The sequence below is a fragment of the Penicillium malachiteum genome, assembly GCF_028827825.1.
Source record: "Penicillium malachiteum strain IBT 17515 chromosome Unknown utg000005l:1.0-9002435.0:326005.0-9005861.0, whole genome shotgun sequence".
Lineage (NCBI taxonomy): Eukaryota > Fungi > Ascomycota > Eurotiomycetes > Eurotiales > Aspergillaceae > Penicillium > Penicillium malachiteum.
The window spans coordinates 5,662,685-5,688,713 of NW_026643099.1; the positions used below are offsets into that span (position 1 = coordinate 5,662,685).

At 46.6% G+C, this 26,029-nt stretch overlaps 8 protein-coding genes across 8 annotated transcripts; 5 read left to right on the forward strand and 3 right to left on the reverse strand.

Moving 5' to 3' along the window:
• Window positions 1-723: 723 nt before the first annotated feature.
• N7483_012118 (ABC transporter integral membrane type 1) lies at window positions 724-5,933 on the forward strand (the record flags this gene model as incomplete). The annotated part of the gene is made up of 16 exons (XM_057095545.1): window positions 724-936; window positions 1,003-1,274; window positions 1,328-1,539; window positions 1,604-1,824; window positions 1,938-2,217; window positions 2,267-2,500; window positions 2,552-3,276; window positions 3,336-3,498; window positions 3,549-3,914; window positions 3,970-4,093; window positions 4,146-4,217; window positions 4,274-4,324; window positions 4,394-4,452; window positions 4,504-5,125; window positions 5,197-5,655; window positions 5,717-5,933. The coding sequence occupies 16 exons, from the start codon at window positions 724-726 to the stop codon at window positions 5,931-5,933; spliced, it is 4,290 nt and encodes a 1,429-aa protein (XP_056941516.1).
• Window positions 5,934-6,733: 800 nt separating this feature from the next.
• N7483_012119 (CENP-N/CHL4 family protein) lies at window positions 6,734-8,202 on the forward strand (the record flags this gene model as incomplete). The annotated part of the gene is made up of 2 exons (XM_057095546.1): window positions 6,734-7,217; window positions 7,289-8,202. 2 exons carry the CDS (start codon window positions 6,734-6,736, stop codon window positions 8,200-8,202), a joined length of 1,398 nt encoding a protein of 465 aa, XP_056941517.1.
• A 572-nt stretch (window positions 8,203-8,774) lies between these two features.
• N7483_012120 (uncharacterized protein) lies at window positions 8,775-9,645 on the reverse strand (the record flags this gene model as incomplete). Its single annotated transcript, XM_057095547.1, has 4 exons — window positions 8,775-8,964; window positions 9,023-9,267; window positions 9,343-9,404; window positions 9,486-9,645. 4 exons carry the CDS (start codon window positions 9,643-9,645, stop codon window positions 8,775-8,777), a joined length of 657 nt encoding a protein of 218 aa, XP_056941518.1.
• A 10-nt stretch (window positions 9,646-9,655) lies between these two features.
• N7483_012121 (uncharacterized protein) lies at window positions 9,656-10,063 on the reverse strand (the record flags this gene model as incomplete). Its single annotated transcript, XM_057095548.1, has 1 exon — window positions 9,656-10,063. The coding sequence occupies one exon, from the start codon at window positions 10,061-10,063 to the stop codon at window positions 9,656-9,658; it is 408 nt and encodes a 135-aa protein (XP_056941519.1).
• Window positions 10,064-11,166: 1,103 nt separating this feature from the next.
• On the reverse strand, window positions 11,167-11,703 carry N7483_012122 (uncharacterized protein; the record flags this gene model as incomplete). The annotated part of the gene is made up of 1 exon (XM_057095549.1): window positions 11,167-11,703. The coding sequence occupies one exon, from the start codon at window positions 11,701-11,703 to the stop codon at window positions 11,167-11,169; it is 537 nt and encodes a 178-aa protein (XP_056941520.1).
• A 409-nt stretch (window positions 11,704-12,112) lies between these two features.
• On the forward strand, window positions 12,113-13,395 carry N7483_012123 (trafficking protein particle complex subunit 13; the record flags this gene model as incomplete). Its single annotated transcript, XM_057095550.1, has 5 exons — window positions 12,113-12,179; window positions 12,240-12,246; window positions 12,306-12,429; window positions 12,491-13,009; window positions 13,111-13,395. The coding sequence occupies 5 exons, from the start codon at window positions 12,113-12,115 to the stop codon at window positions 13,393-13,395; spliced, it is 1,002 nt and encodes a 333-aa protein (XP_056941521.1).
• A 3,679-nt stretch (window positions 13,396-17,074) lies between these two features.
• Window positions 17,075-20,588, forward strand: N7483_012124 (dDENN domain protein; the record flags this gene model as incomplete). The annotated part of the gene is made up of 3 exons (XM_057095551.1): window positions 17,075-17,699; window positions 17,806-20,112; window positions 20,167-20,588. The coding sequence occupies 3 exons, from the start codon at window positions 17,075-17,077 to the stop codon at window positions 20,586-20,588; spliced, it is 3,354 nt and encodes a 1,117-aa protein (XP_056941522.1).
• A 2,168-nt stretch (window positions 20,589-22,756) lies between these two features.
• On the forward strand, window positions 22,757-24,904 carry N7483_012125 (type I 3-dehydroquinate dehydratase; the record flags this gene model as incomplete). Its single annotated transcript, XM_057095552.1, has 1 exon — window positions 22,757-24,904. The coding sequence occupies one exon, from the start codon at window positions 22,757-22,759 to the stop codon at window positions 24,902-24,904; it is 2,148 nt and encodes a 715-aa protein (XP_056941523.1).
• Between the last annotated feature and the right edge of the window lie 1,125 nt (window positions 24,905-26,029).

The following is a 26,029-nucleotide window of genomic DNA, read 5'->3' on the forward strand; positions in this document are numbered from 1 at the left end:
ACACCATCATTGATGGAGAACTTGACATTCATTACACAATTTTGGAATGATACCTATCGACTGCTAAATTTGCTACACTCCGAGGAATGATATAGCTCGAACAAATCCTGGAATCTCTGCCATGGCTGAAGCTTTCTTCAATGAATATTCTAAGGTTTGGTTGTACACTGTCTTTGTCAACTGGCAAACATACGCGCACAGGCCTCGGACTGAGGGGTACGATGTTTACTCTTCATAAGCATTCCAAGGCTGTCTCTCAATAACACATGGCTATCAGTAGCCCTCCTATAAATTAAGAGTCTGCTTCTTACAGAGGAGGGCTTTTAGCAGCAGCAGACCGACGCTGTTCCCTCTTACCGCCCTACCTTCCAACTCACCTGAATGCCTTGGACAACCATGACTACCCGTTGTTATTTTAGTGCTGACATGGCGTTTTCCCTGCTCATTCATGGATACTGACTTCCCGTGTAAATATGTATTCATGACTTCCCTAGCCCCATCAACCGCCCGGGCGGAGTCCGGTCTTGGTCTCAAATCCGTATCTTCTAAACCTGTGCGGAGTACTAGTAAATGTGATAGAATCCATCTAATGGTCCAGGCAGAAGCCAAAATTCCCCAAATTAAATACAGATCTGATAAACTAAAAATCCGCTTATTCCCTCTTTATTTTCTTCGCGGACGCCATCATCTAAAGCCCACTGCCTCCACAGTGGGAAGATCATGATGGCATTAAGTTGCTCTCCAACGGCGGATACGGTCTTTGGGCCTCAAGTCAGCACCGCCTGTCGCAGCTTTGATTTTACACTCTATTTTGAGGACATCTTCCTCACGTGCCTCCCAGCTGCATGCCTCATTTTGCTTGCACCTGTTGAGCTGTGGCTACTACGAAAAACACTTCGCCAAGTTCAACGGTCCCTACTTCTGAAATGCAAGTTGGTAAGTTCAATTTGAGCGTTTTATCACTTTTTGTGGCGTGTCATTGACATACTTGCTCCGTAACAGGCGGCTTTGGGTGCTCTTTTCGCATGTCAATTTGCATTTACGCTCGTCCGACAACTACGGACTCCGGTTGTCTACACGAATGCATCTCTACCATCAGACGTGGTCGAGTTGATCGCGATTAGTAATGCTATCTTACTCTCTTATTTCGACCACTGTCAATCTGTCCGACCGTCAACATTCCTTGTGTTATATCTATCAAGTCGCTCTTTATTAGGACTCGCCCGGATCAGAACATTATGGCTCATCCCAGGTGCCAGGAACGCTGCAATCCCGTTTACACTGGGATTTGTGTGTACCCTGCTGTCGCTATCTCTTGAATCGAAAGAAAACGCAAAATCTTGGTGCCAAATGCGGAGAAGCCCAAAACACCAGAGCCTTTCAGTGGGATTTGGAAAAGAGCAAGTTTCTTGTGGCTCGCTGCGACATTTCGAAGGGGTTATGTGAAGGTTATGAGTGTTCATGACCTTCCGGAACTGGATCCAAAACTCAATAGTCAAGTTGTTGCGCGAGAGTTGCAAGATAGCTGGAGTCAAGTTCGTAAGTTCACATTGTGTCTAGATTGTGCAGTTAGTTAGCACTTTGGGCCTGATAAGAACTCTAGGTGACAAGTCAGCTAAATATGCGCTTCTTCGGGCATGCTTCCAGGCGTATCTTACTCCATTTTTGTCTGGTGTTTTGCCCCGTCTTCTTGTGTCCGGCTTTACGTTTTGCCAGCCGTTCCTTATGAATTCAATGGTGTCTTGGACTGAAGATAGCGACGCACCAATGTATTCTGGAAAGGCCATGATTGGTGCATATGCTCTGGTTTATATGGGAATGGCTGTACGTTCACCTTTCATTCTCTTTAATCTTTCTACAACATCTTATTTCTTTTATTCCTATACTTCGAAGCTTGTTGCTCTTGATGGTTCTGGGAGGCTGATATCTTATGATAGGCATCCACAGCTCTGTACGGCTACTACACATTTCGCGCAACAATCCGTCTTCGAGGAGGTCTCGTCTCATTGATTCACAGACAAACGATTAATGCCAGAGGAGTTGACCTTGGGGAAACTACCGCCATCACCTTGATGGGCACGGATGTGGAACGTATCGCAACCGGGTTTCGATCAATTCATGACTTGTGGGGATGTCCGATTGACATAGGTATTGCGATTTACTTGCTGGAGCGACAGGTTGGCGTGGCTTGTCTCGTTCCAAGTATCATTGCTATCCGTCAGTTACTCTGGAGCAATTGAGAGGATAAGTGTACTGATTTCAATAGTTTTCATATTGGCAACCTTCAAGCTTTCTTCCGCCAGCAACAAGTTTCAACGACAATGGGTTGAAAGAGTGGAGGAGAGATTGCGCTTCACTTCTTACTCACTGGAGAATACCAAGGCTGTCAAGATGCTAGGCTTGTCAGAAAAGGTCTTCTCGATGATTCAGCAACTCCGACGCGTTGAAATCGCTACTTCGGCAGTCTTCCGCAAGCTGCTCGTGGGTGTTATTGTGCTGTGTGAGTTCCATCATACCAGCTCACAGTATTCGCCGGTCTGACTTTCTATAGCGAACTCCCCCGCTGACATCGCTCCAATGGCGACTTTTGTGGTTTATGTTATTATCGCTCTCGTTAAACAAGATAACACGATACTGGCTGCACAGGCATTTACCTCGCTCTCTTTGATATCATTGCTGACAACACCTATTCTGGACTTCATCCAGTCTGTACCCCAAGTTATCCAATGTTTAGGATGCTTGGATAGAATACAGGAATATGCTAGCGTACCCGGTCTTTATGAGGATGATCAAGGTCAAGATAAAACGGATGGCAAAGATACCGAGATCAGCCTCCAGAACATTCGAGAATCAACCAGTCCAGGAAGTGATCTGGTCAAATTTTCGAACTACAGTGCCGGATGGAAGCATGGCGCATCATCAGTTGTGCGCGAGATCGAGTTGAGCATCCAGAAAGGGAGCATCACCATGGTAGTCGGGCCTATTGGAAGTGGTAAATCTACCCTTCTCGATAGTATGCTCGGTGAGACAGTTGATATGAGTGGAAACATTGAGCAAAACGTTTCTCGCATTGGATATTGTTCACAGACGCCATGGCTACAGGGTGACAGCATTCGAAATAATATCATTGGCTCCTCGCCAACTGATACAGACTGGTATACTACAGTAGTAACCGCATGCGGACTTAGTAAGGATTTGGCTCAGCTCAATCGGGGCGATCAGACAATTCTCGGTAATTCAGGTCTGACAATCAGTGGAGGACAAAGGCAACGCATCGTAAGTGATTATTGCAACGATGCCATCGAGAACACATTTAAACTTATAATAAATTTTAGGCTTTAGCTCGAGCTCTCTACGCCCGATCCAAATTCTTTTTGTTAGATGATGTCTTTAGCGGAGTTGATGCCACAACCACAGAGTCTATAGCAAGCAGCCTGATGGGCGTGAATGGTCTATTCCGTCAGCTCCAGTCCACAGTGGTTCTTGCTACACATTCTGGTAAGATGTCCCATCAATTGTGTGCAAACTTTCTAGCTCATATTTCATAGGCTTTCTCCTTCAATACGCCGATATCATTTTTGTGCTCAACAACGGGACTATCGTTGATTCCGGTAGCTTGACAGGTCTTCAATCAAGGAATTCATATATCCAAGAATTGAAAGCAACAGGGACAATGGCTCTTTTGAAAAAAGAAAGCGATGAGACACTCGAAACTGCCCAGGAACTCTCTCATGAGACAAAAGAAGTTGATGTGGAGGATGATGAATTTCTCAATGATGAATCGTCAACTGATCCTACGCGCCAGGGTGGAGATCTCTCTATTTACGCTTATTACATATCAGCTTCCGGGCGGACGTCAGTGACGTTCTTCATTGCTATGGTTGTGATCTGGGCCTTCTGTCGTGAATTCTCAAGTAGGTCACAACAGCTTGCCGATCGTGATGAATTCATTTCTGACAACGATTGCAGCAATCTGGTTGGATATATGGACAGCGGCAAATGCTAAAAGTCCAAACTCCCAGCTGGGAAAGTATATTGGAATTTATATCATGCTCAGCTTGATTGGAATATTTTTCATGGTTGCTGGTTGCTGGTGAGCTACAAAGTGCAAAGCTATTTGCCACTATTCATTAATCCTTATACAGGATCTTCTTCGTCCGTATCGTGTCTAAATCGGCACTTCAACTTCATGGTAACCTGGCAGATACTACGATGCGGTAAGCTCATACTTCAATTCCATACATTTAAGGCATTACTGATTTGAGATAACAAGGGCTTCATTCCGGTTCTTCTTGGACGTCGATATTGGCAGCATTATAAACCGGTGAGTATTATCTCCTGTCAAATTCCTCCTGTGATTATGTCCTCATATATTTTTGATATCCAGATTTAGCCAGGATATGGATCTCATCGACATGGGTCTTCCTCTAGAAGCCCTGAACTTTATCGGCGGTAGGTCCTGTATGATTGATTTTATCAATGTATTGATCTAATTATACACAGCTGGCGCCACCTGCATCGTCCAAGTAATTATTATAGCCGTCTATGCAAAATATCTCGGCATCATTATCCCATTCCTAGCCATTTTTATCTACATGATCCAAAGATTCTACTTACGCACATCTCGACAAATACGACATCTGGACATCGAAGCAAAAGCACCACTTTACACCCACTTCCTCGAAATTGTCAGTGGTGCGACTACAATTCGCGCTTTCCGATGGCAGGAGGCATTTGACAAAAAGTTCACACCCTTGTTGGACCTCTCACAGCGCCCAGTATATATGCTTTACTGCATCCAGCAAGGTCTTGGGTTCGTTCTAGATTCTATTGTCGCGGTGATGGCTGTGGCTTTGGTGGCTATAGTGGTCATTTTACGTCGCATGTTCAATCCCGGCGACGTTGGCGTTGCCCTGACCATGCTCATGACCTTCAATTCCAGTCTAATGCAACTCATCAAATTCTGGACGAGGATGGAGACTTCCATAGGTGCCGTTGCTCGTGTCAAGAATTTCGTGGCTACCACTGAGCCGGAAGAGTCGGATATCGCTTCCCAGGTAGAAATACCTGCGTCATGGCCGATGAATGGGTCGATTAAGATCTCAGATATTACTGCTAGCTACTCGTAAGTTCAATCTCCCAACTAAAACACGGAATGTCTGGAGGGCAAATGCTCATTCTGATCATTACATGCAGCCCGGAATCTCCACCTGTCTTACAAGACATCTCAATGAACATAAAGTCTGGTGAAAATATCGCAATTTGTGGCTCATCCGGCAGCGGGAAATCCTCACTCATTCTAACTTTGCTACGAATGATTGAAATCCAGCAAGGCTCAATAATAGTTGACGGGATCGATATTTCAAAATGCTCGCAATCGGAACTCCGAACTCGACTGAACGTCGTAACTCAAGACCCGTTCATTGTCCCGGGCTCAGTACGCTTCAACATTGATCCCTTTGAGATGGCATCAGATGATGCAATCATCACTGTCCTCCGTAGGGTAGGCCTATATGAGAAGATTGAGGAAGGAGGTGGCCTTGATATGGAAATGAACTCTGAGTCATGGTCTATGGGACAACGTCAGTTACTTTGCTTAACACGGGCAATGCTGCGAGGTGGGAAGCTGTTGATTCTGGATGAGGCAACTAGCAGGTATGTTTTAGAACTACTTTGACAACCCTGGAAGAGGGATAATGCTAACAATGTTCAACAGTGTGGACCATCAGACTGAAGAGCTGATGCAGGAGATTTTTGATACCGAATTCTCCTCTCATACGATTTTATCTGTTCTTCATCGACTACGGTACATCCATAGATATGATCGTGTCGCTGTTCTCGAGAGTGGGTCACTGGTGGAGTTCGACTCTTCTACTGCATTACTTTCTCGTGATTCGCGATTCGCTGCGCTTTACAATTCTGGAAGTCATTGAGATCGTTATCTCTCAAGTTGAAATTATGTTGGCCACTGGCAATACTCAACTTGAACCTTGGAAGATCTGAACTCATTCCCGAGGTTGAGTCATGCACATGTGATCATGCCAGTGGTTTTGGCTGTGCATTTGGCAACACATACCTATATAGTTCAAAATGTTCTTATTGATAAATCGGAATGAGAAATTTCAATTTGAAACTCACATGTGCAATTGTTTAGTCCTAATATTAGCAGAGCTTAATTCTTCACCTAGAGAGAAGATATCGATATTCGTCCTTCCAAGGTTTCCAACATCGTTCATCATTGATTCAAATTTGAATTAAATACTTTGGAAATCAATATTTTCTTAAGCTACATATGTAGACAGCCATATTTACTCCGATGTGGGATCTTCAACGGGACTACTAGTAGGACCCATTGTAAACAGTAAACTTGGTGATTGATAACATCATTTGAACAGCAATATTTGTCTTTACTTGGAGCTGAAATTCTTAACCACAAGTTCAAACAACAACTTGACTGACCTTAAAGCTATATATTCAGACAAAAGTCCAGCTTAGTAAATTGCTAATATTTGAATCTAGACATCTACTTCCGAGGTTAGATATGTATATATCCACGTGACATATGTTTATCAGCACGTGATGTTGTTTATGAACGCGCGGAATTCAAACTGCAAGAAACATTAGAAATCAATACAACAAGCTCATATCTTGGTTAATTGCTTGTCGATCATGCAATTACTTTAAGAAGGTACTCAATTTTCCAAGGGCCCCAATCCCTGCCTTTTCAACGGCCATGGCGCCTCCAAAATCAGTTCGCGCCCCGACAACGGCCAGTCTACCAAACAACCTCCGTATTCCCTCGACTGCACAATCCTTGACCAAGACTTTGAACAAGCTTTCCCGGCAAGCACTTCTTGATCTTGCCCTCATATGGTTGGACGATCAAAATTTCAAGTCATTTCCACCCTATCTCCAACGTGAAGAAACCAACAACGAATATGAAGAAGCGCTACCATACCCCGCCGCGGAAACCATCGAAGAAGCTCGCCAGGCATACGAAGACATGCAAGAACGAAAAGGCGGCAAGCGCGAAGTTGTCGAGCGAATCTTGGAAGGAGATTGGCGCCAGGGTATCACATTGCGACAGCTCGCTATGGCAGATATCCGGTACATAGAAGACCATCCAGCAAGTTCACGCTGGACAGCTCTGGAACTAGAGCGCATCGATTCAAAACACAAAACTTCCACCAATTCCTCCACCTCAGAAGCTTGGGCTAGCAATATACCCCGAATGCAACCTGCGACATTCGTAAAAGCCCTCCAACATGAGATCTCCTCCTCGTCAAAGCACATTACCATCTCGCCCGTTCCAATACCCTCCCTCTAACCTTCCTCCGAATATTCATCGTGGACTCACCATACCAATCCCCACGACAATCCCATGAAATCTTCGCCGACGCCTCCCGCATCATCTACGTCGCTTTCCCCGATAGTTCCCCATACATCTACACCTCCGTCGCGATCACCACAGGCTCAAACGCAAAACCTATCACATCCTCAAGTTCTATCGCGACGGATCCAAAGAGCCTCCATCGCTTAGTCCGTGAAGCCGTACCGAAAGCTCTCTCAAGACCTCATGAGCGATATACATTAAAGGCTACGGCGCTAGCAACGAAAAACCTTCCTACACTCTTAGCTCTACGTGGAGCAGGACGCTCAACGGCTGCGAATGGCAGCTTTAGTATTTTTGCCGATGCAGCGCTAGAAGGGAGCCCATTAGATCCTCGTCCTTCAAATACAGTTGCTGCCGAGGAACATATGCGTGGTGGACATAAACCTATTAAAGATGAAGATAAAGAAAATAATAGCGAGGTTCATTCGCAGGAACTGCAATTGCCAAGTCATCCTAAAAAACGCCATTCCGGTACAAGTACTGGTATGGATGGATCGATTTCACCATCTTCGAAAAAACGGCGTTTGGCCGTTGACTCGCGCTTTGGGTCGGCCTCGTCTTCATTGACTCCGGCTCCGCTCGATCGTCTGGATATTCGTCTTTTGGATGCGCCGGTGGAGGACCGTGAGAATGATACTCGAACGGGTGTTTTGCCTCCGTTGTCGCTTACTTTCTCTGGCGCGGATGTTATTGGTGGGATTCGGAAACTCGCTGAGCTTGGCGTTGTTGATCCTGAACGTATGCCATCTTGGATGACTGGTGAAGAAGCTGTTAGTATGGCTGTTGTTCGTGGGGAAGAAGGATTCTAATGAAGAACTAGCAGGTGTATCTCTTTTATGCTCGTATTTATATTGCATATGGCGTATTTGGTGCTTGGATTTGGGATTGGTTTGTGATACCCATAAGTGGCCGGCTGATATTGACGGTCGTGAATTTATTCAAATGGATTTTGTTATCCTTCAAGTTTTAGAACATTGCTCTATGCTTTCAGTTTCCTTGTATCATGCTAGTAATAATGAAGGGATTTCAGAAGAGATCAAGACAAGTGAAACTTGAAAAGAATATTATGCACTATGGAAAGTATTGATCGAAATGGCAGAATCAACTTGAAGTAGCACCGAAAACACGCCATCCATTCTATTCGATAACCACGCCCTTGAGAACCAGATAAAAGAAATCCGCCCAGCCTATGCGTAGTAGAATCAATTCCATAAAACGCCTGTTCAAACCATCTCTCACCCTCCTTGCACTGCTGACTTGTCGAGCATAAGCCAGGCTTTCTCGAGGTCAAGTTACTCCTGCTGCCCAGAAGAGTGCGACCGACGGACAGTTGCAGAACGCGAGTAAAGTGAATATTCTGTGATAGGATAGATATTAGTAACTAGCACCAGCTTACACGAATAATGGAAGGAATGTCTGAATACAGAGATGGTCTCGTACCGCGTCGTTCGGGCATTCCGAATTGTGCCCCCACATTGATGTAGCCATCTCGGCCCCGGCGACCACTGATGCGGAGGGTTTCAATGTCATATTCATCCTCGGCAGTCTGGTTATATTTCCATGAAGCACGGCTAGAATGGAACAGTTAGCTTAGGTCAGTTTTCACGGGTTTCATTGTTCACAACTCACCAGTACACACAACGAACACCGGAGTTGCGGGTTGTCTTTGCCCAGTCCGCGAAACACTTCTTGTGAACGTTGTTTCCACATGATGCTTGACACCAGATGATCTCCTCCTTCTTTTCCGGGTCGGTTTCGAATTCCATGAAACAAATGGGACAGTCACCCTCAACAGGCTTCCGGTTGCCTTCGTTGTCCTCAACAACACAGGACTGAATGCGGCACAGAGGAGATCCTTCCCAAATCTCACGAATCTCCTAGGCAGTTTTAGTGTGAGGTCTGTGCAAGTGACATGTCTGATGGGGGAAAACATGGGTCAAGTTACTTACCGAGGACAGGAAGGCTAGCTGGTATTGCAGGTTCGTCGGGGCCTTCAGAGCATGGACAAGAGCTGAAATTGCCATTAATTAGAATCAGTTGTGGAAAAATAGGGAATAAGAATACTGTGGGGAGTGGAGGAGGTAGGAATTACCGTAGCAGATGTGCTTGCACGGCACACGTCTAAACCGAAGATCCGGACAGGTGCACGTTGGCACCTGCCCAACGACGACCTTATACAGGTTCCCGGTTGCCCCAACCACGTCGAAGGAGATCTGGGGCCCGTTATCCTCTTCAGTAAGCTTGCCATTCATGATGAACATACTAGATTCTTGTTAGCCAGCGAACACAGAAGGGGATACTGATACTGGAGGATACGGACTGTTGCATGGCACAACGGTGCATCCGGTCATTAAATGATGGCGAGGGCTCAGTCTGCCATTCTTTCTTGCGCTTCTCAGTGTCGGACGTAGGTCCTTCTACCCGCTCTCGGGCGACAGTTCTGGGAGTTGCAGTTCGGCGCGTCGCAGTTTTACGTGTCGCAGTTTTACGGCCCGCAGGCCGTCCCTTCTTCTTGGGAGCTGCTGCAATCTCGACGCTCACTTCGTCATCACTTGGAGATATTTTTCTCTTGCGCAGAGTTCTTCCAGTCGTAGAGGTGGCTGCCATCTTCTTGGACAGCTCTTGAATCTCATGGTTCGATTTTGCTGTCGCTGAGCGCGTGGTAACCATGATGAGAGATAAATTCGATCAAGATGAGAACCTTGGAGTGGGTGTTCTGAAGAGTTGAGAATTCAAGCAAAGAATTCAAGTAAAGGCAGAGTAGAGCAGCTTCGTTTGTAGAGCTCTGATTACTCAATATTGATATACTGGCAAGGCCTCAGATGGGGAAAAGGCAATCAATGAGGTGTTTTTTTGACGTCACATCGCTGAGACAGCTCAACAATGGGCGAGTCAGACAATTTGTCTCGTGATTTCTCGTATTAAATCAAAGAGAAAGTCAAGAGACAATGGTGGACACGATATTCTTTGAAGAAAGAGTGTCAAAGAGCAAAGTAGCTGCAGACCCATAACTGAAGTTGCGGTCATTACCCGATTTGGTATAGCGCCATAGACTTGGAATTTGAGGAACGCCACCTCTCATCCACACGACAATGATAATGCATCTACATATTATGTCCGATAATTCAATGCAAAAGGGAGAGAAATTTTTGAATATTGCAGTCATATTGTATGGGCTATGACTCAGGTACCAGTGGGGCAATCATTCAAGGTCCAGCTTGAATTTCTAGGCATGATTCCAAGGTTCTAATAGTAGAAAACACAATCAAAGTCATTCTGATTCCAAGGTTGTTTATTTATCAAATTGGAAGGGTTTGAGGCTCCGGGATTAATGGAAGAGGAAATATGCAATCAGCTGACGGTTCTAGAGTATCTTGCGAGCGACTGTTTTCAAATGATGTGGATTAGAATTCTTCACTGAGGAAGTCAACTTGTAAGATTGGGTTGGTTCTGACTTACAAGGAGTACCTTTCATTGTTATATAATGCCTGGCACATCTTCTGCTGTTCTTCCTTATCACGCCTAGAGCCGAAACCCATAGCATTCAGAAGCGCCTCGCTAAAATGATATTCTTGAAAGAATAAACTGGCAAATTCCAATGGCCTTGGATAAAAACCTGCTGATTCCCAGTCCAGTAAACAGATACGGCCATCATCCAACCAAATGAGGTTTCTCGGGGCTATATCCAAGTGGCACAGCACTAATGGGCTAGGATCAAGATGAACCTCTCCATCTCCAGGAAAAAGCCGACTATTAAACCAGTCTTCCACTTGTTAGACACTGCTAATGAATAGATCATTTGTATGTGGCCATATCAAGCCAGTTGACGGGCCACCACCTAGGCTACCGGCACTCTCCGAGGTAATAGAGTGAAAATATCCAAGAATACTGGCGAGTTTTCGAATATGAGATTCTGCAAGAGGATCTACAGTCTTGCCCAGAATAAAATCCGATACCATGTAGCCCCAACCCTCATCGTCCACAAAAAACTTATGAGCCCGAGGGACTATGACGACATTGGGATCAATTATACTGTACGCTTCTTGCTGGTTCTTTGCCTCGTACGAGGAGACATGCCGGCCGAACTTGACTGCTAAGTCATAATTTGGTAGCTCAACGACTCGGTTGCCATACTTCGAGCCTCCAATAAGTTGATCGTCTGGACAAGAACGGCAATAGTCGATGATCGACTGATGATTGTCTATCTGAACGGACATGCTATCAAGATTGAAAGTAGACACAGGCGGAGAGAGTTGAGAAGGGATAGAAACCGATGGTGGTCTCAGACTCTCAGTCGTTTTCGTGCGCATAATGGGCTTAAAATAACATCCAATCAGAACTCGCATGACCTAGCACACTCTTCATCAATATAGCGTTTGAGCAATTATTGAAGATACTGGACGTGATGTGGGATTAAATCTTTCTGTCTGTATCTTTCCAATTAGGATCTCACTTTGCTCTCAGTATCATGAAGAGAGTAAGAAACAGATGGAGAATCGTTGAAACATATGGCGCTAACTGAAACAAATAAAGCTAAGCCCAATATAGTAACTCACCCACTATGGAGAGGTGGGTCTTTATGTGTTTGCACTGTTTGTCTGAGGTTATCGCTATCAGCGCATGGCATCATTCAACTGCTCAGGTTACCAACTAAGATGACTTGCTGAGAGTGCTTAATCGACCTTACGTTTCTCAGCCAAACACTACAATATCACATCTATGGCGCGTCCTCGAGCTTTGTCAGGGGCAGATGCCCCCAAGGAACCTCACGCAGTCTCCCTGAAAGGTAGGCAACTACGGGCGCAAATGACCTACGGGCTAACCCGAGACTGACCTTGCAATATAGTCTTACGGTAATTGTCTCGTTCAGTTCAGTTTACATTGAATACATCGCAATCCTGACAACCTCCAGTCTCTCCCGACCTTCTTTGTCTTATCAATCCCCTCTCCCTACTGCGAATACCAAGATCTCCCCCAAAGCGTCACTCAGCCACCCCTCCGCCGGTTTCGATGACCGATTTATCATAACACCTATCGTGGGTCGCTTAAATATAAATTGTCTACCTTAAGAACCACCATGTCTCACTATAGCAATAGCTTACCCTTCCCCCGGCATTCGGCTCTGTCTACGTTGGAGAAACATTCGCTTGTACCCTGAGCGCGAATAACGAAATTAACGACGATGAGCCCGGGCGGATCGTGACATCAGTACGCATTGTGGCGGAAATGCAAACGCCTTCCTCCGTGACATCTTTAGAGCTCGAGCCATCGGGCGATTCGGCACAATCAGATGGGCTGCAACTCGGCGAGTCATTACAAAAGATCGTTCGTTACGATCTCAAGGAAGAAGGAAACCATATTCTTGCTGTTAGTGTGAGCTACTCGGAGAATAAAATCGGGCAGGATTCACAGGCCGCCAGTGGTCGAGTCCGCACTTTCCGCAAGTTATATCAGTTCGTCGCGCAGCCTTGTCTTAGTGTTCGGACGAAAGCATCGGAGCTGCCGCCCTTGGAAGTAGGAAATAAGTCCCTTGGTCCGTACGGGAAAACCCGACTAGTCCGGTTTGCCTTGGAGGCGCAACTGGAAAATGTGGGGGATGGACCGGTTGTGGTTAAGGTAAGGAATGCATCGGTCTTGTCGGGCATAAATAAATGCCCGTTTCAACCAAGCCCGCCCAGACTAAATAAGATCCTCCTTGGCTTACGTACACCTCACAGCAAACCCGATTAAATCCCAAACCACCCTTTAAATCCCAGTCGCTGAACTGGGATGCGTTGGATGAGGCATCCGTTCCTCCGACATTAAACCCGCGCGATGTATTGCAGATCGCTTTCTTGGTAGAACAGGAAGATGGCAATCATGAGGGCCTGGAAGCTCTCCAGAAAGATTTACGGCGGGAAGGCCGCGCCACCCTGGGCCAGTTGTCGATTGAATGGCGCGGCGCCATGGGGGACAAGGGGTTCCTGACTACCGGCAACCTAATGAGTCGGAAACGTACATGAAGCACGGTGTGAGCCTGATGGAAGTGTCTCCGGTGTTGTGTGACGGACTACTAGCCGGATCCCCGGTGCAAATAGCCGTTCTGGTTGCAGGACACGAGCGTGCTAATGGCTGGGGAGGGCAGAAAGGATTATTTGAAACGATAAGATTATGTACATACAATAATTTGTCAGGGTGAAACAGACCCGGGTGTGTCTTTGGTTGCAAGACTATGTTCCCCTTGCAGGCCTAGAATATCAATTGGTGTGTTGGCATGAACCTACACCGACAAACAACCGCGATAGCCACAACTACCAATCTGAAGTATTATTACTCGGTACTTGGTATATGGAGTAATCTAGAACATCAGAATGATCTAGATTTGAATTAGGCACACGATAAGTGGGGTCATTAAATTGAAGGCCTTCAAGTTCATTTAGGTACATGACTTGTGTCTACCGAGCCGCAACCTACCCTAGCGCCACCAGCACGGGATCGGAAAGCGGCTTCTGCCATGCAGCTGCTTGTTTTGAAGTCATACAGCAGGGGTAACGCAGAGTCAAACCTTGAAAGAGAATGAACTATGTACTCAGAGGCGGTGGAAACCTCAAGTGCTGGTATAGGTCTTATCTACGGAGTACACCACCACGTACTCGATAGCCCTGGTTCTAGACAGAGATGTACAGTTACTTTCCCAGGTTCCCCTGGAGTTCAAATGTTCTAGATGCTGTATTTCCACGTTACTCCATACTACTAATACACCCAGGTGCCAGATGAATATCATCAACAAAGGACAAGTTGGGTATAAAGATCCATAGAGTCTAGACCCATCACCTGATATGGATCCAGCCCACTGGGATTTTCAGCTCGGCTCCACGAATCTAGATCATGATAATAATAAACACCTAAGTTGTTTTACACTCCTATTCAAATGTTGTTATTCTATTTTTACTTTTTTTTGACCATTTGAAACCTATAAGGAGTACAGATCCACATCATAAGAATAATAATATTGCTATGCTAGTGCAGTATGAAGAATCCAGGAGAAAGGCTTATCGCCCACCGCTTCTTAAGGCCGAAACAGATGCAGGTTGGGATAACCTTACCGTAGTCCTGAATCGTATGCAGATAGTCCAAACTTGAACTAGACTCTGACACGCCTCCACGTAAGGTTCACCTGCAGCCACTTGGTGTTACGGTGGCGGGCGGGCTGAAGCCTGGCGTTATGATACTCTCCGCCAATCGGGAGTCCAAGAAGACACGGACATAATGTACGGCATGGAATGTAGACTGAGCTAGGTAAGGGGGATTCAAGATTCAAGGTGTCCAAGTTGTTAGAATAGGTCTTTGTGTACGGAGTAAATAGTGTTGAATCATGAAGTACCCCGTACCCGTCCGAAAACTTCGTAAACGCGGTCGTTGTCAAGGATGGGAAACTATTCCGCACCCTTGTCCGTATCGATACAGAAGAGGAGTCCATCAATGGGCCATCATGCACGGCCAGAATTTCACGCCCCTCAGTGATCCACTTTGGGCTGGCTTAGGTAGGGATCGGCTCCCCAGGCACAGGCCTCCACTTGACTCCTGAGTCAAAGGTTATAGACTCAGACTCAGGAGTACGAAGTTTTCAAGGATAAACTGGATCAGGAGTTAGTGTGTAGAGAAATTGTATGAATTGAGGTAGATCTGAGGGATCATCCACTATAAATCAATAGGATCCATGGATTGGATTATCATCGGGATAATCATGAACATGTGTAGGAACTTGAAATCGGTGATATGCATGCAACTCAGCTTTGGGAGTCCCCGACCAGTTTCCCTCTTTACACAACTTTCCGTTTCTGGATTTAAATTCAGAATCAAATCAAAATCTGCAAAAACTGGAAAATACATACCTATCAAAGTAAGACTAACCCGGGTGCCACTGATGTAAGAATTAATGCCTTTGTACCATCAACTTGAACCCATGCAATAGATCAGCGACTCTAAGAACGCCATGTCTCACACTCAGCCAAAAAAGAGTAGAAATCATCGTCATACTCCTATAGTATTCGTGTCAATCCCGCCCCCAAGAGGTGTGATAGCAGTGTCCGAGGCCCTGATGAACCATTGAGAGTTGCCTTAGGGCGCCGTTAAAGGATTTCCAGGGGTTGCATTAGATCCATGCAAATGAGTCGCTCGGTAAGCACCTAACTAGGCATGAGCAGGTGGGCGCTGATGGATTCTTTATGCATGGAAACCCTACTGGGTACCCGCCCCCAGGAGTTAGAGAAGTTTGGGTACAATGAATCTGTGTGGATGGATTTCAAAGAAAGTGTGTGAGCCAAGTATGGGCCGATTGAGCTCCACTCGAACCGATCAGCTCACCAGTATAAATCGGTGGTAGGTTTTTTCTTGGTGGAGACCAATCGCGGAGGTTGCGGTTCTGGGCGATTGGATTGTTCGAAATAGAAAGCATTGCGTGTACTCTGTACTCCGTACACAGTGCATTGAGTAAAAGTACCGAAGGCGGAGTTCAGTTGTGGGATTTTCATATTGAAGTTTCTGGGACAGCCATGTTATATTGTGTCAAATCGCTCTAATGTTCTTTGATCCGCAATAATTGAAATCCCGAGTGCCTGGAATCCCTTTGAGAGACCCAGTCACAGTGCAAGTGGCCTGCAGGATGCTCTCCCGTGTCACTTTTGTATCACTGAGTGATCTTCATAAGCTCGGACCAACGGGAATATAATGGTTCTCATGGGGAAGGATTCGACGTAATGAAATAGAGTGATTTTAGATTGACCAAGCAGGTACAGGTACATGTAGCCTAGTAGGAATGCCCTAAGACGGGAGTGGAGAAACGAGGTGTGCGTGTGCAGGAAGCTAATAAGTACAGGTGCAGCAGACTTAGTTCCAACTAGTAACCGCATTACAGAGTACGCAAACATCCTTATACAGAGTAGGTAGATAATAAAAAAAAAAGGAATAGTAAGACATAGTTTCAACTTAAAGTGATGACTCGGATTTTGATATGATTCAAATAATTAAAAGCAACTATCTATATTATCTAGATGATATACACTTAAAATGCTTATACTTCTATAATCTTATAAAGTACAAATTCCGTGCAGCTTCTCAATTCACTGTAATAATTCCCCACATTCTTTCTGTGCTTTGTTTTTTTTTCTCTTTCTTTTTTATTTATTTTATTTTTCTCTATTTTCTTTTCTTTTTTTAATATTCTTTTTCTGTACCTGCGGGGGTTCTTTAGAATCTACTATTTTCTTTGGGGGTCTTTTCGTCATATATTTCTTCTCCTTTTTTTTTTTCTTCTTTCTCCCGTCGATACATACAAACCCACCCCAAAATTGATCTTCACTCCTAAACCCCTCGCCCCTCCTCCGTTCCGACTTTCTCCTCAACCCCCCCAATTTGTCAATATCTTCAATCGATTTATTCTACATTCCTAAACATCTGTACTTTCGTGTCATTCCACTTTTTTTGTGGGAAAACCCAGAATTCTCGCTTGATCTCTCCCCGCGGTTCCGAAGTTCCCCCCGCGCACCGCACGTTTCTTTCTACTATCCGGCCGATTAGTCCACCCCCTGATTGATAAAAAAAATTGGAACTTTTTTTTTGCATTCCATGCGGTGATAAGTGCGGTGGTCTACGGTGGAAAATTGACCTGACAGGGCGATTGGTCAACTGCGACAATACATGATGCCTTCACCAAGTTCCCTAGAGGGTGCTCCTTTGGCTGATTACTTTTGGATTGCTGGTTTAGATGGCTCTGAGGTCTTTGAGACATATAAACGGCTAGGTGATGAATATCGGATCAATGGTGCAGCTTCTCCAGGTCCGGCCCTCACCGATGCTATTCAAGAAGATGCAGATGCCGAGGAGGAAGATCCCGATGGAACATCCCGACCTGCTTCGACTTTATTCATGGGAAATAGCCGGCGTGCCTCTCAACAAAGACTATCTACACTCTCTCGTGATTCGGGTCAGACCAATGGAGCGAGTAGTAACCGTAGTAGTGTTACAGTTAAGGGCGCGTCATCGCCATTGCGTGCCTCTGCGCTGTTTTCCGAGGATTTTGATTTTGATCAGGCGCTGATCAAGTTCGCGTCGGAGAGAGATACCTTCTTAACGGATTTGAATGTCAGCGCCGGCGCTATCACTCAGAATTCGCGACCGCGATCCCGCGTACGTACTCAGAAGATTGTCTCCGAGGATAATCAAGGCTCGCCTGGTCTCCTTCGATCCGGTATCGGGAGTGTTCGTCGACACATGGCATTCCGGGATATGAATAGTATGAAGAGACAGCCTTCTATTGCTCGGCATGGTGAGTTTACATTCGTTCTTACTTGTTGAAGCTTTATTATTGCATTGGGTAGCTTGACTATATAAGGTTAAGTATAGTAGAGTTTTGCTAATGTATGTCCTTTCAGCTTCGGTGCGAACCTCGCGACGACTCAGCAATTACAACTCGGTGATCCCAGTCCCTCAACCGCTCGAATTCTCTCCCTCCATGCATCCATTGAAACGGCGATTCGAACCCGTCTTGTTAGACAGATACCCTACCCGAAACATGAGCGAGGAGCTGAAAGTCCGAGGAAATTTCCCAGACTATGTCCCTATGTTCGCATTCCCGAATGATATCAATATTGTATCCTCCGATGAGCGGCCAAGATCGACATGGCACGGATTCGCTATGACAACGGATAATGGGTCAAAGCTTCATGCAATTTGCGTCATCATCTGGATTCCTTTGAATTCACAGGCCGCTGATGAACTTGAAAAGCGGTGCGAGGAATGGCGGAAGGACAACATGACAGATGAGGAGCGTGAGTTGGCAGCAAGTTTGGGAGAGCGATTGGCCTCTGAGCGTGCGAAGCTGTCGCAGCTTCTTGCCCAGCTGCCTACCGTGCCATCAGGGTCTGAATCGCGTGAGCAGCTGGAGGATGAAATCAGCGCAGTCGAGGAGAAGATTGGTCTCATGACAGATCTGTTACGTCCGGTCCGACATGGCGCAGCATCAAAGATCGAGGGTCTTACAGATGGTGATACTGGATTTTGGATTCCCCGTGCATACGGTATTCTGGGCCGAGAGAGCACAATGACCACTTTTTGGAAGGAATGGTTGAAGGCTATTGTTGTTCCAATGACTGAAAACTCCGTTCAGCGCGTCCCGCCTAGTTCTCCGCGGATGGGCGTTTGGCAGCCATTGGAGCGGTATGTGATGAACCTTTGCACAGAGGCCTTCTGCCCAGTCTCCTCTAAAACACAAGTCGAGCTGGCAATCCGAGAGTTACGACTGTTTGCTCGAAAAGAAGCACCCAATGAACTCCCTGGCTCTCGAAACACTGACCTCTACGCCTTGTTCCGAACCCTCTCGGTTCCCAATATCATCATTTTGTTTGAGTACGCTCTCACAGAATCACGGATCATTTTTCTCTCCTCCCATACCTCCATGCTTTATCTTGCGACAAGAGCCCTGGTCGATCTTCTTTTCCCCATTGAATGGCCTGGTGTGCTGATTCCAGTTCTCCCGGCGCGATTGGTCCAGGCGATTGAAGCGCCTTGTCCTTATATCGTTGGAATTGAACGTCGTTATGAGAAGGTTGAATTGCCCACCGATGACTTTGTTCTAGTGGATTTGGATGCCGACATGATTGAGAGTACCTTGCGCCCAACGCCGCTCCCTCGTCACCAACGGAAAAAGCTCCTATCGCTTTTGCAATTAGCTGCTCCTCTCCACACCCGCTGCGGTGTCCCCACCGGGCCGCCAGCGTACGCGATTGAGACATATCCTTGGGACTCTTTCTTGACGGAATCCCCAGCTACTTACACCGCTAAGGCGCCGCCAACTAACCTCGCTAAGTATGTGGGACTCAATTCCAGCGCCTTTGGCTCGGCTGCTGTTGTCCCGAACTCTTACCATCCTCCAATTTTCAATGCTTTCCTCCATGCCCGTCATGAGCAGGCTACATCTCGGGGCTTTTCATCCAAGAGTCATGAACGTCCTGGAACTAGCAGAGCCACCGCATCTCCACCTTCTCCCCGTGAGAGCTCTCCAACATCAGGGTTCTTTCCCCCGCCGCCTCCGACGCCTTCGTCGCGGAATGACTCCGGTATGGCTTTGCAAGCATCGCTGCGAGAGAAACGGTCTGGACACTTCGATGCTGCATCTAGGAGAAGCTCTTCGTTTGGCATGAACCGGCGTCCCAGTGCTCCCTTCCTGGGACATACATCTAATCTTTCAGTCACAACCCTGAACACCGATTACGGCGCTGGTTCAACCTATGCACCATCGGTGTACGCCCAATCCACCATTGCTGCGTCCACTATTGTTCCGCAAGCCACTATGCAGCCAGTGGGTAACTCGGAGGGCACGTGCTGGGTTGAGGGCCACTTGTTCCAGATTCAGCCGTTTGACGAGAAGATGGTGTGTACAATTTGCGATGAGCGAGCTGACGAAGGAATGTATAAATGTTCTGCCTGTAAGATGATCGTCCACAATCGTTGTGCCACTCAAGTCTGCCTTGTGTGTGATGCCGCTTTCCACGCCGATCAGGTTCGCGCGGCATTCGTCAGATGTTTTGCCAGCTTGTTCTATACGTACAAGAAGTACCTTGTACCAGCAAGCGGCGACAAGAAGAAGGCTGGAATGTATTACACATTCAATGTCGAGGCTTTCATGAAGAGTCTTCCCCATGAGCATGCAGAGTACATTGCAATCCTCCAGCAGACTCAAGGTAAGTCACACATCAGTCTCACTAACTAAGTAGCAACTGATTGACGTTAATTAGGCTTCAACGAATTCATTGCCGAGCGAGAGAGAACCAGCCCCAAGGATAAAAACTCCAAGATGGCTCTTTTCGATGAAATCGTGTTGTCCAAGCGCAACCGTGGTCGTACATCGATCTTCTCTGGTCGGTCCACCACAGATTTCCTGTCCGATACCTCGAATCACCTGTGGCGGACTGCAAACGCCACATTTTTCGCGCCCACCAGCCGCAGTCAGCAGAATCTCTCGCAGGACTACAGTCGCATCAGTACCCGAGGTGAGAAGAAGTCTACCTCCAGATATCAATCCCCAGGCACCAGCTCACAATCCCTCAACAGCCCCGGCCAAGTTGGACACAAGTCTGATGAAAGAACCCCGCATGATCCATGGAGCTCCCCGGGTTTCCAAGACGGCAAATACTGCCCGCAGGAAACCGCTACCTAAGCTGATGAATGGTCTGGCGATCTCTCCGCCAAGTTAATTGGTGTGAATTCTCGAGAGATCATCCGGACCATGCTTCTAACTCGCTGCAACCTCGATTATCTCCCTTCCCACACATAACCCCCGTGTGACCTAACCTCCCTTATCCTCATGAAACATGAGAGTCCGATTCTCACCTCGGACCCGAATTTCCCGAGGTTAAGACCTCATCCATGTCCAATGGAATCGAAAATTCATGGATACTTCCCGTCCTGTCCGTCTGGGATGTATGTGTCTCCGGAAAGACAGTCCGCTGGCCGGGCTGAACCTTTTCAACCTGATTTTCCTCAAATGTCGTTGTTTAGCCCACCTTGATCATCCCTGTCATACTACTCTTTTGCGCCTGGTACATGCTTTATCCCGCAGAACCAAGCCTTCCAGATGACCTGACTAATTAATCTCTTTACCTCTCACATCTTGACTCTTATCATTCATCTGTCTCATTCGCTTTGGATATTTGCGCCATTTTACTGGGATTCGCGTTTTGATCTTCTCGATACACCGCTGTTTTTCTGGGCCACCTTTCCTCGTACATAGTGTTCTCTCCGGCTTGATACCCCAGTTGAAATGCACAAAGCCCAAAAAGTGTCGGATTGATTTATTCGCATGATACATTGTTTGATTTGGTGGGCTGATCTTTGCAAAAATTTCTTGATTTATTTTGGACGCCGTGATCTTTTTGTTTCTTACCCAATACCCCCTTGACTCGGCTGGTATTTTTCTCTCGTTTTTTTTCACGTACAGTGGGCGGTCAATATTTTATTTTAGTATATCTTTTTTTTCCTTTCTCAATGTTGTGTTATGATACAATGGTCGATGGTCACATCGGGTGGATGTCTACACGGCGATAGGATGAAATTCCTGTCTTGGATGTTAATGATGTATCTTGTGAATATGGAAATTTAGTGCCAGTGGTGATTATGTTGACTTGTTCATAGATTGTTGAAGGATTTTGTACTATATCATATTGAACAGTGGATGCGAATACTAGGAAGGATTGCCATTGCTCGAGTTCAAGTTCAAGTTCATATATATACTAGGTAGTAGACTTGTTGATGCACATCAATTGATGTGTAGTGTGGTGGCTTTCGCCTAAACTCCGTTTCATCCTATCATTGCCAGTGCACCACACGCCATCCCATTTTGGGCCTATTACTGTATCTTCTTGAACCACTCAGCTTAGAGAATTAGCACTGTCCTGCCTGAATGGATTCAGTGGATAGCTCGGAACAGATTGGATCCACCTGGGCACCTGGGATTTCTACTAAATGGAGATTTTCCCCGTATCAGATTAGAGATAGTATGCTGGTTGTTTTATGTAGGTGTCCAGTTTAAACTGCAATGCCAAGATTATACTTGAATTTTTTGTCCTACCAATATATTTGAGTAAATATGGAGACTGGATCTACTAGTAAATCCTGGGGTTCAAGTTAGGGTTGAGAATCTAGTATGTACTACCTACATAGTCTAAGCACCAGAGAACACTATTCTTCCGAATATTCTTCCCCCTCTAAATATTTTGAATTCATGACTTTAATCCTTAATACTATTATAACTTTCATTATTTATCCCATGTAATCCCACTCATCTCAGTCTCTCCCCTAAACGGGAAGCTCTCCGAGATGCCCCAGAATGATGATCTACTCTATGATTGGCGGAGAAATGCTTCCCCGAGTCTTCCCCCCCGCGCCCCCGGATGGATCCTCGAAAGTGCACATCGGGAATGCCATTTCTTCCAGCTCTCTCAATGTCGCACTGTATGCCAATCGATACTTGGCCTTGCCGGTCTCCCCGTATTAAACTCTATCCACCGTGCGAATCTCGAATTGACCTGATTTTGTTCCGAAATCCGCTAATACACTGCCCCCCCTTAGGTTCAGTGTGGCTCAAAACTTGAACCCTTTACGGTCTATGTGACGCGGATACAACCTTCTCTTTGATATTCGTGGTTTCATTCTGACCAACCCCCTTTTTCTCTCCCGCGGGATTTCATCGTTAAGCCCTGTTGTTTCGTGGCTGAAAAGGTTGTTCAAAATCTTGACTTACCTCTCGTCTCGCGTGACTCTTTACTATCCGAGCTCAACGGCGCTTGTCAACTCAACTATGAAAAAGCCGAGGTCTGCTATGCGATGATGCCCACTGCCCTCCCGCCCATGGCGACACCGCTGCTTAATGAGACTGCCGCCGTCTCTGCGACGGCTATACCGGTTGCCGGTCCTCCTCCAACAAACAATGCTTCGTCCGTTCTCAATATTGCTTCGATAGTCGAGACTCCTGTGCCCGAATCGTCGAATCACTCAAATGGAGCTCTGCCTTCATCTATCGATCCTCCGTCCCGTACCGTTGTGATTGTGTTCCGTCCGACTCAAGAGCATATCGTGCACCTGGTAGCAGAAGTGCTTGGGAAACCGTGGACAACAGAGACATCTCTGGCAACGTTGACCAAGGCCAACGATGCGGTTGTGGCTGGAGTTTTGGCACACGATCTGGTACACAGTTTAGAGGGATGCGATAGATCGACTCTGGTATTGGTCAATACACATTGTGTGGAGGATGGATCTGCACCCGAGGACCAGTTATCCGAGATCTGTGATTACGAGTTCCTATACTCACATAGTCTTTTCCTGCGACGCTATTTAACTCGTTTCCTATCGTTGATTCTGGGCCAGACGAGACCGCATGAGGATCTCCGTACTAAGACTCGGACCAATTTTATCTCGACTACCTTCCCGGATGTACATGCTGCTTTACCGAACCTCGATATCCTCTCGGTTGGGTCGGATGCGGTGGAAATTCGTGTGGATTTGTTGGTTGAGCCGACATTGAATGGAGTACCGGTTGGCTCGGTGCCTAGTCTGAAGTATGTGGGTCAGCAATTGATGCTACTGCGCCAGCACACGGAGTTACCGATTATATTCACCACGCGATGCAAGAAAGAAAATGGGAAATTTCCCATGGATGACCCTGCTCTGTTTTACAAGTATTTGCGACGGGCGATCCAGTGGGGTGTCGAGTACGTGGATGTTGAACTATGGCTTCCAGAGGATATTCGGCGGCGCTTGGCAGAGACAAAGGGTCACAGTATCATCATGTCGGCCTTCCATGATTTCTCCGGATCATGGAAGTGGACTTCGCCTGAGGCCCAGCGGATCTTCACGGAGAGTGCCAAGTATGCCGATATCGTAAAGATGATCGCTATGGTTTCCACAATCGAAGCAAACTACGAGCTCGAGTATTTCCGCTCAACAGTTAAAAACCGTGGACCAGGCCCCTTGTTATCTGCGGTCAACATGGGTCAAATGGGTCAACTTTCCCGTGCGCTTAACACCGTCTTTTCTCCTATTACACACCCTCTTCTCCCCATGATTGCCGCGCCCGGTCAACTGACCGCTGCCGAGATCAACGAGGCGTTACACATTATGGGGCAACTACCCAAGCGAGATCTCTACGCGATTGGCTCATTCCGTGCGACGCCACACTCAATGTTCATGGAGAAATGCCTGAATGAACTAGGCCTCCCGCATACATTTAGCTCGATTGATCGCGGCCCTAAGGGCACAATGGAATCCGTCATCTCGCAACCCCAATTCGGTGGCGCCTCAGTCAACCCGCCAATACCCAGTTCCACAGTCTATATCCCGTCGGTAAGCGACGCCGCGCGAGCCATCGGCCTCGTCGATACCATTGCCATGCGCCCCACTGCAGAGGGACCGAACGGGAACGGAACATCCCTGATCGGCGAGAACACCGCATGGAAAGGGATCCGGTCCACCTTAACAAGGGACTACGTACCATCCGCGTACCGGCGCCGCGCAGCAATTATCCTCGCTGGATCCGAAACAGATGCGTCAGCCGCCATCTTCGCGTTACGCAGTCTTGAAGTTGGGCCCATTTACACGGTCGGCTTTAAAGCGGTTGGTCCCCTCGCTGTAGGTCTTGAACCGTTTACATCGATTCAGTCGGTGAAACTCGTGGAACAACCCTTTGTTATCGTCTCGGCGTTACCACCGGAGAAATCGCTACTCGTTCAACCTCTTTTACGACATTATCGTACGAATGGTCGCTCTTCGCCACCTTCGACCCGTGGGAAGGTTTACCTTGATTTGACGACTGGATCTAGGAAGGGTGACCCGCTTGGTGTGGCTACTAGTGCTGGGTGGACGGCGTATGGATCGGAGGATGTTAGTGCGTGGACTACGGTGGAAACGTTGAGATTGTTGGTTGGGCAGAATGTGCCGTTTGACTTTGTACGAATGGCTTCTGGGCGTTCTCTGTTTTAAATTGTTTGTTTTGGTCTCATCTATTATATCCTTATATAGCACTAGGTAGTATACACTGTAGTATACTCAGCGCTGGCGGTGCAATAGATCAATGTTGGCATTGGCGTGGGTTGGAATTTCATGTTGATCAATATTTCTGTCATACTAGCAATCAATATCGCAAACCATTCAAGCCTGAGATTACCCCAAGTCGCTATAGTACCTTGCATCAAGTATTCAAGTTCTAGGTTACGATCTCCACTGCCGGTGGCAGGTCATTAGTTCAAGTTGACGCAATTTCATTTGCCAAGGAACCATTCAGAACAAGACGCGGTCGGGTATTTTGAATGCATCAGGATTCATGTCTTGCGTTGTGGCTGACCTACTACCTGACCCAAGTTAACGGCGAAGTCCGTGCAGACCCTCGGCTGGATAAATGCTTATATCCCCAGAGTTGCATGGAAAAGTCTCTTGATGATCCTGCATGCAGGAGGGTGATTCCTCTGCAGAACTGCAGGGCCCAGGACCAAAGCTCTGCGGGGATTGTTCCAGGGCAAGAAAAGATGACCCAAATCAGTAAGTACTTTGTACAAGCGAAGCAAGCTATAGCTAGACAGGGTTAGTTTCCGTTTCTAAAACAGTAGCTTGCGCCGTCGATCGAGTATTCCTACCTGGAAAAAGTGTTCTTTCCCCCCGCCGGACGCCTCTTTTCTCTACCTTGGGGGCTGTTGGGGTTTCATCATGCCCGATCTGGGTGTGCAGAATAACAAGGAGGTAATGTGGGGTTAGAATCAATTGAGAAAGGGGGTCAGGTTCTTGAAATTTAGTATTTTGTGCCTCGTGATGTTTCGAGTGAGAACAATTGACAGGGATGTGTAATTCACTAGACACCTCGGGACTCAATAGCGAGCCCTAACGGCGCGGGGGAATGTAATAAAACGGGAATCAACCCCGAAGGCTGAGTCTCCACTGAATTGTAAGGGTAATGAAATGGTGGGGTCTGGGGGAAGATGGAAGTTATTGTACTCATTCCATGAGATTAATTATATAGGAGTAAAGAGATAAAATGAAGAATCAAAGGATAAAACAAATCAAACAAACAAAACAAAACAGACAAAACAGACAAATAGATCAAACTTGTGACAA